At 38.8% G+C, this 14307-nt stretch overlaps 1 protein-coding gene across 3 annotated transcripts in view; it reads right to left on the bottom strand.

Annotated features, from left to right (window-relative positions):
• LDAH (lipid droplet associated hydrolase) overlaps positions 1 to 14307 on the bottom strand; it is a 117635-nt gene that overhangs the window by 11936 nt on the left and 91392 nt on the right. For all 3 annotated transcript variants that reach the window (XM_036380565.1, XM_036380566.2, XM_036380568.2), the window contains exon 6: positions 3515 to 3597. In XM_036380565.1, coding sequence (XP_036236458.1) covers positions 3515 to 3597 — 83 coding nt within the window. The remainder of the gene's footprint in view (positions 1 to 3514; positions 3598 to 14307) is intronic.

The raw sequence follows: 14307 nt of genomic DNA, 5'->3' as shown, positions 1-14307 counted from the left end.
TTCCTCTGTAAGCACCTAGTTTTACCCTCTCATGCAATTATCTTCTTGATCTATATAAGGTTTTATTTATTATAACAGGTTTATACGCTTAGAAAAAGACTCAATAATGCTAAGTCTTAAAAGAGAGCAATAAACAGGACACAATGCAAACTTAAAAAGCTAAGTTCTGTAGATAATCTCTATAAGGAAAAATCATTGGCCATTCCAGGCATGCTAGTCAATGCCCAATACATCCATTTTCTTCTGCCTTTTAAATTTTTTTATTCTGTTTGTAAAAGCTTCATGATGCCTAGCGCTGATCCATCTTTTAAGAACATGGAATTACACCCACTTCCTTTTGTGCAGGAATTACAATAAACTTCCTCTAGTTCAGTAGTATCTTTGCCTCCAGCTTCTGTTAGGAAAGGGAGTTGATGTTATTACAGTGAAAGAACACAGGTAGCTCAGCTTAGACATGATCAGCTAATAATTAACCTCCAGGTCTGAGGAAATCTTTTATCAGTATCCCTTACCTTATTTGTTTGGATTTTCTGGTTTATCACAACCCCCCATGTCACTGCAATATGAAGTTCAAACTCCTCTACATCCATGTACTGCTTGATCTGGACAAATAGTTTTACACAATATTTCAAAGGCTCTATCATATATTACTTTGTTAGAAGACAGGTCTCCATCCTCCTCATACAGTTCCACTGCTATCTAATGTGCACAAGTCCTGACTTTAAAAGAGTTTAAATGAAAAACCTCACTTAATTATCCAAACAATATTCCAGCTCCCATTCTTTCAACATAAATCCAAGCAATTAACTTTGTTAGACTAAGAATCTGCAGTCTGGTGATAAAATTTCTCCTGGTCCCTAGCTAGTATTAATTATAGTTAAACATGGACATGGAAAGATTGGAATAATTTTGTGTCTCTTCTTTCAGATCACAGAATGCAAATAAGATCCAGAAATAACTTTTCTATTCCACAGCAGCTGGCAAAGTCAGGTGTTAAGATTGGCTTTTACCATATGATCACAGAGACTACTAAACAGTATAAATTTTTTGAAGTAACAGCTTGCCAGTTCTATAGCAACTTGGACTATAGTTCCTGTTTTTATAAACTTCCAACCTTTATAAGTTAAGCCCATTTTTATTGTCAATACTCTTCAAATTTAACATGATGCCAACTGAAAATTTTTCCCTTAATTCTTACATTCCCAGAAATTACTAGAAGATGAAAAAAGAGAAGCATTTAACTTCACTTTAAGACTTGCTTTTTCTTCAGTTAGCTAACTCTTACAAGCTTGCTTCAGCTTTTTGTTTTCTTGAGTATGTTTGCCACACATGTATGAGGACATAGAAAAATCAATAAAAGAAAGTTAACACAGGTTTAAACCAGCTCCTGCTTGCCAAGGCCATGCTTAGGTTGACAGAGTCAACAAAAGCACAGATGGAGCAGACTAGGACACCTGCAAACTTTACTGTTAGTTGTGGGCCTTCATTCAGTACAAGAAATCAGAATTTTTGTAATGTGAAGCATCTGATTGACCACCTGAAGTCACTGGAGCTGCAGCTGATTGTCACCACCACTGTGCCACCCAACAAAGCATTCCTGCTTAACTTCAAGCACGTGTGCTTGTGATAAACATTTCCTCAAGCACCTGGAGTCCTGCTCCTGCACTCTTCACTTTGTAGCCTGGCCAGCACAGGGACCTGCAGTCCCACCCTTCAGGGCACTGACAGCCTCACCAGCCCTGCCTGGCCCCAGCCCACACCTCCTGCGCAGGGCTCCCGGGTCTCCAGCTCTGTCCTTCTTTAGTCCCAAGCTACACTGTGGAGTGACTCCAGCCCTGGCCCTGTGTCCCAGACCAACATCAGATCTACACTGTACACAGCTTGACACTTGGATGGCTCCCACCTTGCAGCCTCCCTTCTACCATGTCTTTGGTAATCCCTCCTGGATAGACTCTGGACCCACGTTGTAGCCTTGTCTCCACTCCTGTCTCTGCCCCTGTCCCCTTTTGCTCCTGACTGGATTCTCTGGAGGGATGCTGGACCTGTTACATTGCTTTGCCTTGTCTGGGACAGTTGATAGACCCTGCTCCTGTGCTCTGCTCAGGTGCTGTGGGACTGCATCCTGCTTGGAGAGGGCACTGCCTGCCTGTGTGGGGTCAGCCTTGGCTCATCCTTCAGGGAACAGGCAGACCCTCCAGCTCCCTGACACTCAGAGGAGTGATTCAGTCAATAAAATCAACCATTTTCCTTGAATTCACTGGGCTTTGGATCAACCCATGGAAAGCTTTTTAAAGACAATGGGAGTATTTGCAATCTGCAAGGTGAGCCCTTCAGTCTCTTCTCTGAGATTCCCCACAGAGTGCTCTGCAACAAAAATGAGAAAGCCCAGGCATGCCAGGTACAGTGCATGGATCCCTGTTAATGTGTGCTACTTTAATTCCTTTAAAATATGAACATACCTTTCAAAGTGCAGAGAAGGCAAATGGACTAACTAAAAAATAAATATTTTCAGCCACAAAAAGAAAGACTGTTTTATGAAATGAACTTTATACCGTTTCTATTTAAAAGGCACGGAGTAATTTTAGAGAGATCTAGGACCTCTGTCCTAGAAAACTCCACTCTCTGAGGAAAATCTCTTCCAGTGCAAAGTGCTAGAATCATTCTTCCAGCAAAAAGACAGGGATGATACAGAAAACTGTAGAGAAGGAAAGGAACACAGTAGAATATGTTACCCTGATTATCTACTTTCACAGGGGCTATCACAATAGAAGTTTATTAAATGTGACAGTTTTCTGGCTCATAACCCATCTGGAATTGTCTGACCACGGTCACATTTTAAATTATTTCAGCCTCCAAAACACGGTGACCACAGGGTGACCACATCAGAACTCCAATTAGAACAGTTCTTGGCCTGTGCCAACCCTTGAACCATGACTGGGAAAATGCGATTGGTGCAGATAAGAACTTTACAGAATCTCTTTCAACAATAAATCCATACAGACAAGAAAGCTCAGTGTGAGAAAGGTCCCTGAAATGAATTAATTCACCTGTAGAGTAGTGGCTCCAGCCTCTGAGGAATTTCCCTTATGTTACAGTCCAATGGGTGAAAGGGTGGAGCCATAATTTTGCTGACTCCTCTCTGTTCAATTCTGAAGCCATGAAGATTGAGCCAGGAGAATCCCATGATAATAACTGATACCCCACCTGTGTGATCAGAACCCAGGTAACTACAGGCCCCACTGGGAGCCACACCTCATGTCCAGCCAGAACACAGACTGCTTCTCCTCCAGCAAGGAAAACAAACCAGATGGGTTGGTACATCTGATAGTGATGAATGCTACATCTACAAAGGTGTGGATCAACGTGTTTTAAGAATCAGTGATCCCTTTAATGGAATGACGCTCACAAAAAAGCAGAATCAAGCCTGCTGAAATTATGGTTTTGCATAAATATAACTGTGTGTAACACCTCATGCATGTGGGCTTCCTTTGAAAACTGAGGATTAAACAGTTACCTTCTTTAAATTTTGCTTTATGGTTGTACTGTCTCTTTCCACCACCTTCATCATTTCTTGGCTTGCCATGTACAAGATGTTGGCTACAGAAAAAGAAACAGGAAATAATGTAAATACATAGCAAAACTGTTAAAAAGTACAATACATACACAACTCTGCAAAAAACCAGAGCAACTCAAGCAGTCATCATCTTGACAATCCCATGGAAAATAATGCCAAGGACAGAAAGAGAAGAGTTTGTCTCACCTAACAATTAAAAAGGCATACAGACTGATTTAACTCACCTCCTATTAATTAATTCCATAATTAATGGAGAGGGAAAGGATTTTTCAATTGTAACTCAATCCATCTATCTTACAGACTTCTAGATCAGCCCATGGCGATGACTTTCTCTCCTGACCAGAGAAAGAACTCTAATGATAGCTTTCATTACATGCTTTTAGAAAAGTAAAGGTCAGCATGAAAATCCCATATGGAGGGTTTTCAAGACTGGGTTTTAAATACAAAACATACATTACAAGGCATTATTAATCAGTAGATGATTAAATTATTGACATATCATTATGCAAGTCATTCAAACATTCAACACAAAAAAATAAAAAAAACAATGGCAGCTACAAATATGTGGTTGTCCTTCATAAAATGATGGCACGTGTCCAGTTAAGACTGGACGGGACACCAAATGTCTAAGTCTTAGCTCTCTGGAATGTAAAGTATTAAAAATAGCTTAGTGCAATTTATTTTGAGTTGATCTGCAAGACACTGTCTTAGAGACATAAATGAGTGAGTCTAACATTTGGACACCTAATTAATTTTATGAAGTCTTGAGTTCAGGCATGTCCCTTATATGTTAGACAGCAATGGGAACTAAGCACTTCTGAAAAGTGCTTAGTTGGGTTGGTTTTTCTGGATGCCTAAATATTCCCCAATTTAAACATTCTGACACAGAAGGATCACACTGTCCACCTAGCCTGACTTCTCATACAACAGACCCTACAGAAGCTCATCATACAGTCCAAAGCCTGGCTTTGAACAAGCACTGCAGATTATGAATTCTGCTGCTAGAAAAAACCTTGTATTCAACTGCAGAATCAGGAGTTGCTCCATGCATTATGTTTCCAGAATATGAGAGGGTGTTTTAATAAGTGCTATCCATTTCTGTCATCATCACGCTGTACTGAAGAAATGTGAAGCTAGCCAAAGAATTAGCACTTCTTTTAGCTCTTTTTTGGACCAGTTAGCTTACTGGGCTAATAAAATGGCCAAGCCTCTCCTGACCTCTGATCACAGAGACATTCATAACCTATATGTGGGAATAAATGACAATATTCTACTTTCTCACCGGTTTGTAAAACCAACATGGCTAAATTATCAAAAAACATTTCAATTTCTAGGTCTCAAAATAACTGAAAGTATTTTAAGATACTAAATCTTCTCCTGAAAAAGAGGAGAAAATTGAAAGACTTTGATAATTTTAAAAATCCGAACCAATTAAGTTTTGTGCACAAGTAGTTAATGACAGTGTTGGATTTGATGCTGCTTTGAAACAGGAGTAAAACATTCTCACACTGTGAGATAGGGGAGGAAGTGGCAATCACACAGGTCTTTGGTGGTGACCAAAACATGGAGTTGGCCGAATTCCAGCAGTGCTCTAAGGAAACAGAATGCCACTGGAGAGATGAGTGATGCCACTGGAGATCAAATGTTAACAGACAAAGCCAGTGCTTTCAAATGAATAAAAAAAATCCTAGAAAGTAATATTTACTTCTGAGCCAGCCAAAGCAGATGCAATTCAGTTACAGGCCTGCAGAGCTCTGCCTTCTTCAATTAAACATTGATTGCAGCTTGTGCAAGTTCTTCCTTTCCTTGACAAGATGAAAGGGTTGTCATAGACAATCCAACAAATCTGCTGGTCCCACCCTACTCTGCTGGGAAAAGGAGTCTCTGTGCAGTTTCATTTCTAGCAACCCAGTCATCCAATCCTGTGGTGCAGCTGGCAAAATCTGTGCATCTACAGCATTGCTAAGTTCATATCCTGACACTGGTTGTTGTCCTCTCAATTCAGCCTCAAACTGATGGATTAAATTCCTTGTTTTTAGAAGGATGCACATCTTTAAATGTATCTTCAAAAATCATCCAGGAAAAACTTAAACAAGAGATAAGAAAGACAATTGGAACATGTCCAGAGGAGAGTCACTAAACAGACCACAGGGCTGGAACACCTCTCCTGTGAAGACAGGCTGAGAGAGTTGGGGCTGTTCAGCCTGGATGAGAGAAGGATTTGGGGAAGATTTATAGCACTTTCCAGTATCCAAAGGGGCTGCAACAGAGACAGAGTAGGAATTCTCACAAGAGCATGGAGTAATGGGACAAGGGGGAATGGCCTTAAGCTCAAGACAGCAAGTTTAGATTGGATATTAGGAAGAAATTCTTTACTGTGAGGGAGAAATTCTTTACTGTGAGGCACTGGCACAGGTTGCTTCAGAAGCTGTGGATGCCCCATCCGTGGAAGTGTTCAAGGCCAGGTTGGATGGGGCTTTGAACAACCAAGTCTAGTGAAAGGTGTCCCTACCCATAGCAGGGAAGTTAGAACTGGATTATCTTTAAGGTCCTTTCCAATCCAAACCACTCTGTAAGTCCATAATGAGGAATTCCATAGGAATGCAGTTAATTTCTGATTGAGTTATGTTTCTAATGTGGTAACTCTATGACTTTAGTGCTCAGAACTATTACCTATAACTGAAGCTGTTTGCCAAAAGCCCTGGTCTGTGTCAGAAGGCAGGATGTGGAGAGCAGCCCTTGCTACTCTAAGTGCTGGTTATTCAGGTGACCAAGTTGTCTCCCTGGATTTAGAGGATTTCACAAAGCACCAAGTGCAATAGCCTGGATTTGGCAGGATATCTGTGGCAACAGGACTTGTACCAAACACCCTGTAGGATCTCACTATGTCAGGACTTCTACTTTTCAGCCCAAAATGCAATTCTTGTTAGCAGGCCACAGGAGATAGCAGATGGGCAGTCAGAGCCGCTGCATTACCTTGCAGTACCTGCAGTGGATGGAGGCCAGGGATGACAATAGCAGTGGCCCTCAGGGCAGAACCTGGCAGATTCAACACTACTGGGATGCTGCAGGCAGCTCTCCACTCCCAGTTCAGTCATACAGAGGGAACAGAAGTACTGTCCTGCTCCTCTTCTCCCATCTTCCTGGTTCCTCTGTCCTACCTCCTGGTCTCAGTGCACTCTGCTCATACTTCTGGGTGGGTTGTGTGGTTTTTTTCAGTAAATAATAAGAATTGAAGTGAAATTCACACATGTAGTAAGCTGAGATGAGTCACAGGGATACTAAAAGTAAAACTGTAAGACAGCAAAGGCAGTAAGGGCAGTACTTCAAAAGGAAATGTCTCTGAAGTTTTGGGCACTGTGCAAGAAAGGGAACCAGGAAGGCAGGATTAAGCTAAACCGGATGAACAGCAAGGTTCAAGAGTCTATTTCAACCAAACAGGAATCCTTCAAATTTTGGAAACATGATCCTAGGGAAACCAATAAACAGGAACTTAAACTTCAGCAGGCATTAAGTAAGAGGAAATTGCAAAGAGCAGAAGTAGGTTTCCAAGAACAAACATTAAAGGATTTAAAAATAAACAATAAAATATTCCTTAGGTATATCAGAAACAAGAGGCCGACAACAGAATTTGTATAGGCTAAGGGAGCAGCTAAAGAAGATAATGATGCTGTTTGGAAAATAAATGACTTTCCTTTGTGGCATCCAACTTTCTTGTTCAATACATTCAGGAGGGTTTTGCTCTCTATATTCTTTTTCTGGTGATAACAATTTCTCTTTGAGTAGTGAGATATCGAGAAGAAGCAACAGTGGGGAGAGAACACAAAATACATCAGGGCTAGAAGGTATATTTAGGGTTTGAAAGAACTCCAAATTGAGAATTGCTGTTAGTAACAATCTTGCTACACAAGAATCACCCTGTTCTATGGCTTTGGGAGTAGAAAATACTATTTAATTGCTACTAATTTTACAAAGGAAAATAGGATTTTACTGATCTTTAAATTCTGAAGTATGCATAACTAGATTACAACAATTACAGGTCTTTAAAAAACTCTCTCACATATGACACAACAAACTTTGGCTGGAATTAAACATCTATAAAACAAAAGGCTTTAATATGATAAGGAGTTTGGAAGCAAATAAAAAAATAGGCTTAGATAATCTGGTCTTCATAACAATAAAGAAGGTCTAGAGTCATCACAATTTTAAAAATAATAAATTTATAATAATAAAATGTAATTAAATCCTAATAAATTAATAAAATTTGAAATTTTGTTTTAAAATCTCTAAATAATTACTGAACATACCTGGCAAATTAATAATTTCTGCTATGGATTAAATCACTTTTCAAGATGACTCTATTTTCAGGGATAAAACCTTTAGACCTTAATCTGAATTAATTACTGAATTAATTAATTACTAAATTGAAGTGGAATGAATCCTGGCCGAAGATTCTAGTCCAGGTCGATATTAAAAACAAATGGGTACCTGATTTCTTAATCATCTGGTAAACAGATAAGTCCTTTATTGACAGCATTTACACAGGACGTGATGTTAGTTAGGTTGTGAGGAACAGGCAGTGAGAATGAGACAGAGCCAATGAGAAGAGAGAAAAAAAATCAGCGCAGTAATGAAGTTCAAATTAAAGAAATCAAGATACATGCAGGAAAAAACCCAGTGTTTTTTCCATTACAAGCTTATGATCAATGCAAAGAATGCAATCAGAATCCAGAGATCGCCAAGATGACTGGTGCTCACTGTCCACATTAACTCAAAAGTCCAATCAGACCATAGACCAAGTTTCTTAAACAGTAGGAGGAAGATGATGCAGAATTCTGCACTACCACTACACCATGTGACCACACCTGAAGAACCATTTACTCTGTATGCTGACAGCCACAACCCCTGAGGGACACTGCAAAACTGACAATGGTGGGCAAAACAATCAAAGAAGTACAATAAACATCTGTTGCCATCACGTTTGTGTTACTTTATGACACACTGGTCTTCCCTCTCTTAGAGCACAAAACATTTAAATACAAAACAATAAAAGGAAATACGTTTTAATGTCATATGCAATTAATTATGAACCTTGCTGCCACAGGAAACTGATCTGTACACATATTTGACGCATTCACTTTAAGTGTGTTGCCCTGAGCTCCTCTAATTGTAAACACAGTTAATAAAATTAATTTTAGGGCAAATCTCTACAAAGGCCAGATACCTTATACTTACATCAACCTCACCTTTTAGATACCATTCTCTACATCTGCTACTATTCTTTCTTGGTTTCCAGTAGATATGACCAGTGGCTCATCTCTCTCTTGAATTTTACTGATGCTGAATTTCAGCTCATGCCAGTGAATCTCTCTCTCTTCAACAGCAGAGCTGCAGCTCTTTCAGCCCTTGTACCTCTTCATATGTATGAGAATCATGCTTCATTTTACAACACATTCACCCACATGAACTTGTGACACACAATATTCCCATTATATTTTCTTGTGGAACTATTCCTTAACCAGTAATTTACCACCCTTGTAAGAAATTTACACAGAGAACAACTTGGCTCCCTAAGGAATGACAGCATTGTCCTCTCCTTGCTCCCCAGCACCTGTCTTAGCTTGTGAAGGTCACTTTGATCCTGTCCCTCTCCAGCACATCTGCAGCCTATTCTAGTATGGTGCTTTCTGCAACCTCAGCAAACACACACACTGTGTTCCGCTGGTCACATAGGGAACAGCTACTAAATACTAAAGGCATGAAGATAAGACTGTCACAAAACCCTACTAGATATATCTTCCTAGTTTCAAAAATCTTCCTGAATCTCATTTTCCAGGCAGTCATACATCTGTCTAGTAGGTGCTGTCAGGTATGTCATATTTCCCAAACTTTTTTAAAACATAATGGGAACACTGCAAATATTTTTATTAAAGTCAAAATATCCTAAATCCACTGCTTCCCTCTAATCCACATTACTGTAAGATGTTTAATGTTTGGGGAAAGCTATATTTAAAGCTATACCATTATAAAGCAGGAACAGTAACCTTCTCTCTGGCTGCTATGGAATGTCAATCAGGCTTCTTCAAAAAAGCTATTTTTCTCAAAAGCTAAGTCACAAGTTCAGGGAGAAATCTCTCTGCTATTTCCTAATACTACACTCTGCTAACCTTGGCATTTTTTGAATATTTAGTTCTTTCCTTTTCAAAAAAAAACTTGTTCTGTTTCCTTATTTCATGAATACCAAACGGCTTTTTCTAAGGAAATAACTCAGAACTTACCTCTTTTGTGTGCAATTAGAAAGCCATCTAAAAAAGCTCTCAAGGACTGTTACTTTGAGCTTTTCAGCAGTTCTGAAAATCAGGTTGTGAACTGGGCACAACCAGGTACTGACACTTAAAAAATGAATGGCGTCTGAAATCTGTCACTGGGTTTGAAGAGGAAGGTTGTCCTGTGAGATCACCTGCACAGTGTTTGCTACCTGGTGTTACTGACTCTGGAAAGATTTCCAACCTGTGCCAATGCTTGCTTTAGCAGGAAATCTCTAGAATCCCAGAATCATTACCAAGAGTCCTGGAAAAATATTTATTGGGTTTTATTGTCATTATTTCAAGTAGAATATAAAATGTAATGTAGAGCCCACATGCTGAACTTCCTGTGTGAAGCTGTTTCACCCAAGCCTGCAGAACCATTCACTGCACAAAAATAAAGCACATCCAGCAACCTGCAGAACTGTGGCTCAAAATACAAATGTAGCAAATGCACTTAATGGTCTGTGTGGAAGCTCTGCTGGAGCTGAAACCTCAGTGTCCATCCTGGGCTAGGGTGAGTGTGTAGCTTCCATCTGTTTGGCATCCAGCACCGTCACCAAAGAGAGAAATATCCAGGGTTCAGTAAAAGTAAACGAAGACTGAAATTAGTATTCTGAAAAATCATTACAAGTGAAAGATAAGACTGGGGGATGAAAGGTCAAGAGGCCTGGAATTTTTGTGAACTATCACTGAAATCCTCTGAGACCCAGTACAAATTAAAAAATCTCTATGTCTCAGTTTTCTCATTTTAAAAATACGCTTCAGGCTGCTATGACAATGAAGTGTGTTTTGTAGGCTGTCTTAAAAATACTTGCAAGTGAAAAACATTGTGTAAAAATGTCTAATAATTAGTCCTTGAAAAATATATTTCTTTATCAATAATGAAATTTACAGAGCCAAATTCATCATATTCCCTTATTATTGCTCACCACTACCTTGAACGTTGCTTTTTACAGTGATCAAGTAACAAAATCTTCACAGCTATCTGATGAAGAAAACCTCAAAAACACAGCCGAAGGTTAGTCTGAAAGTACCCGAAGTCAAAACATGCCTCTCTGAGAAAACTGTGCTTTTTGAACTTAAAATCTTTCTCTGAACTGGCTTAGTGAAGCCAATACCAAAGGCTTGGAGGACCTAATACTGCACACACACACTTCTGCCTCTACTTTTAGCAGGAATGTTTGAAGTGACAGTGTTAAATATCTGAAGGATGACAAATGTCCTGTAGTTTGAAATCTGTGTGTCTTCCACCAGTCCCTAACTGATATTTAGTTCAACTGAAATAAGCTGATCCTGCCATAAAATGAAGGTGTACGGTGTGGTTGATGAGCTTTATGAGAAGTTGTGCACTTGTAGAGCTTCCTCCCAAAAGCAAGAAGGGACCGAAGGAGGGACTTCACCCAGTGATAAATCATGAGAACATTCAGGGTCTGAAGAACCACAGCACTGCTGTGATGGGATGTGTAAGTGAGATGTACACCACTCACATCAGCTCTTTTGGTAACGTGCATATTCAGACCCTGAAATGGGGAGGATGTTCTCACAGACACGAGTGTGAGTGCTCCACAACTCCAGTCACAGACACACACAGCGGATTGAAAGCTCCTTAGTGGGCAAGGATGGTTTGCAGTATCAAGGCTGGAGTTAAATCCTAAATCCTGTCTTGCAGGGATGTGACTTATGAAGCCATCTCCCTACCTGTTGAGGATACATAAACTGCAGTTCTCTCCTGAAAAGAATTTAGAAGAAAGGAACAAAAATTATTTTTTCTTATCCTTTGCATGGAAGGCAAAAGTCCAGTGCCCCTGCACTCTCAATTCCTATCTAGGAAACAGGCTCCTAACAATTTGGCTTTGAACCAGTCAAGGATTTCTAGGAAAACAAATATAGAAGCTCTTTAGCTTTTCCTGTAAACATCTTTTTGCTTATTCAATATGTTGATCTGGTTTAACAGTCTAAAACAAATTTGAGTGGGCTTTGTTCTTAATTTTCATGGCATAATCACATTCCTTCAAATGTGTCCTTTTGCATATACTGGACTGATGCATAATGAGTCAGTATGAGTCAGTGGGATAATCCAAAGCACAGAAACTGAAGCTTATAACACGAATTTTTCCAGTATCATGGCCTTTGTAAATATTCCTTCATATGGTTTATTTCTAACAAAACAAACAAAAAAATGTGGTTGCAAACCTACAGAAACTGGCCAAGGTACCTGGTGACAGCTGTAGAACCCCGAAGTTTTTATCATGTTCTATTCCATCTCAAGCTGCTGATACCCCTTGTAATTCACAACCAGGTTACCAAGATTTAGTAACAAAAAAAAAGCTAGTGTTAATTAACTATTATAAACAATTAGGCTGAAGAGCTTAAAAGTGAATCAAAGTTTAAACAGACAAATACCATATTTATTGTGTTTTTAACACATAAATACCTTAAAATGCTGTAACTTTTGCAGATCTTTTATATACACAGATTACTTTGAAAATGAAGCTCCTCATTTATTCCCAGGTCAGGCTTATGAAATTTACTGCCAACTTAGCTTCTCCCCATGATCCTGCCAGTGACCTTTTTCCTGCCCTGGTAGGATCATTCCCTCTCCATGGATTAAAGGTGATTAAGGATCAGTGTCAGTTCAGTCTCATACATTTGCTAAGCAGAGACGACAAACTGTGCCAAAATGTGTTTGATTTATTTGTTGGGGTTTTGTGATAGAGGAACCCTGATTGGACTCAAATCAAGGATCCAGAAAAGAATAGAGTGCTTTATATCATTGGTAGCTCTTTAACCCAAAGTGTCACAGCAAGGACTTAATATCCTTCAGCTAAATTATTAGTTTTCACAAACAATAATGACTGAAATCAATCAAGCTTTTCAATGCTTCGGGTTCTTTAATCTCCAATTCAAGCAGCCAGTCATTAGATGGATACCTATATCTATTGAGCTAAACTTCAAACACATTGATACAGCCACAGTGTAGCCAAGCAAACCATGTGTGAAATAGAAAACTTCCTGATTTTTAAGAAATGCATGCCTAGAATTATTATCATTGTTTTCTAAAGATTTTAGAACAATAGTCAAAACTAATTTCTCGTCTGCTGACTCTCTGGATATCAAGAGATCTATGCTAGAACTTGGGAAGTTGTGCAAATTGCACACATTTCTTACTCAGGACAGATAAACTTTATACTTGATTTTTGAAGCAATACAGAGATTTCCTGTACTTGGACAGAAATATGTGTTTTTCCTCAAGTCTTTAAAATTCTTGCTTGATTATTGAATATCCAAAGAAGATTTGCCTGCTTATTTGCAAACAAAAGATTAGATTAGGGCTAAATTAATCATAAACTCACACTAAAAACTGAGGGGTCACACTATGTTGCCTGAGAAAATTCGACATGATCTGGAACTATGTCTTTATGGAAAGAACTCTTGAAAAAAATTACTTAAACACAGCGAACATATCCATAAAATACAAAAGGTTATGTATTTCTGACTTAATCCTGATAAATTTTCAGAGATATACATGCCCTAGATTAATTTAAAAATAGCAGTGTGTTGTAGTGCTGTGACTAGAGCTCATTCTGTTTGGTTTGCTCTGTATATTAATTACTTAAGTATTATTTTATTATTTAAATATTATTTATGTATAAATCATATAATTTATACATAAATATAATTTTTCCTGTATATTAATTACATAAAAATGATACTGTGTTCTTTGCTGGGCTACGGAAATGAATTTAAAGTGATAGAAAGAATAGACAGAAAGAGATGCCATACTAATGTAACAAGGGACAATAACAAAGGAAAAAATCCTTTTCAACTTCATTGGCTAATAATTTTCAGGAAATCATCAAAATAGTTCCTTTTCCAACAAAAATGAGTGGTTGTGAAGATAGCCCCAATCTAGACAACTTAATGGATGCACACACATTCTTTAATAGCTTGTTCATCAGACAAACATAAGACTACAAAGGGTTACCCGAGCTCACTTCATTTCCCCACTGCTGCTGGCTTTAGATTATGTTGACTCTATCAACAAGATTGTGGCTGTAGGTGTAAATTTATTAAGTCCTACACACTATTCTATTTTATAAGTTAGTAGGAGCTATGCTCTGCAATGGATACAAGGAGAAACACAAAGCCAAATTTTTATTTCAAGGTCCAAATAGTACAGTTTCAGCAGCATCAACCTTGGAAGAACATACTGTAACAGTTTCTAGAGTGGACAAATTCAGAGGAAAAGAAGAGCATGGCCCTGCCTTCATGATGCTTACAAAATGCAAAGCTGGTGCCACTACTCAGATCAAGCAACCCCTCAAGCAGATGAATACAGAGAGTGGAGAGACACCTTAAGTGTTTTGTGAAGGTCATACATACTAAGATACTGTCTTTTTTTCACCAAGAAATGACTAAAGAAGG

Source organism: Molothrus ater, chromosome 3 (genome assembly GCF_012460135.2).
Source record: "Molothrus ater isolate BHLD 08-10-18 breed brown headed cowbird chromosome 3, BPBGC_Mater_1.1, whole genome shotgun sequence".
In the NCBI taxonomy this organism is placed as follows: Eukaryota; Metazoa; Chordata; class Aves; order Passeriformes; family Icteridae; genus Molothrus; species Molothrus ater.
This window is presented reverse-complemented; position numbering and strand designations above follow the sequence as displayed.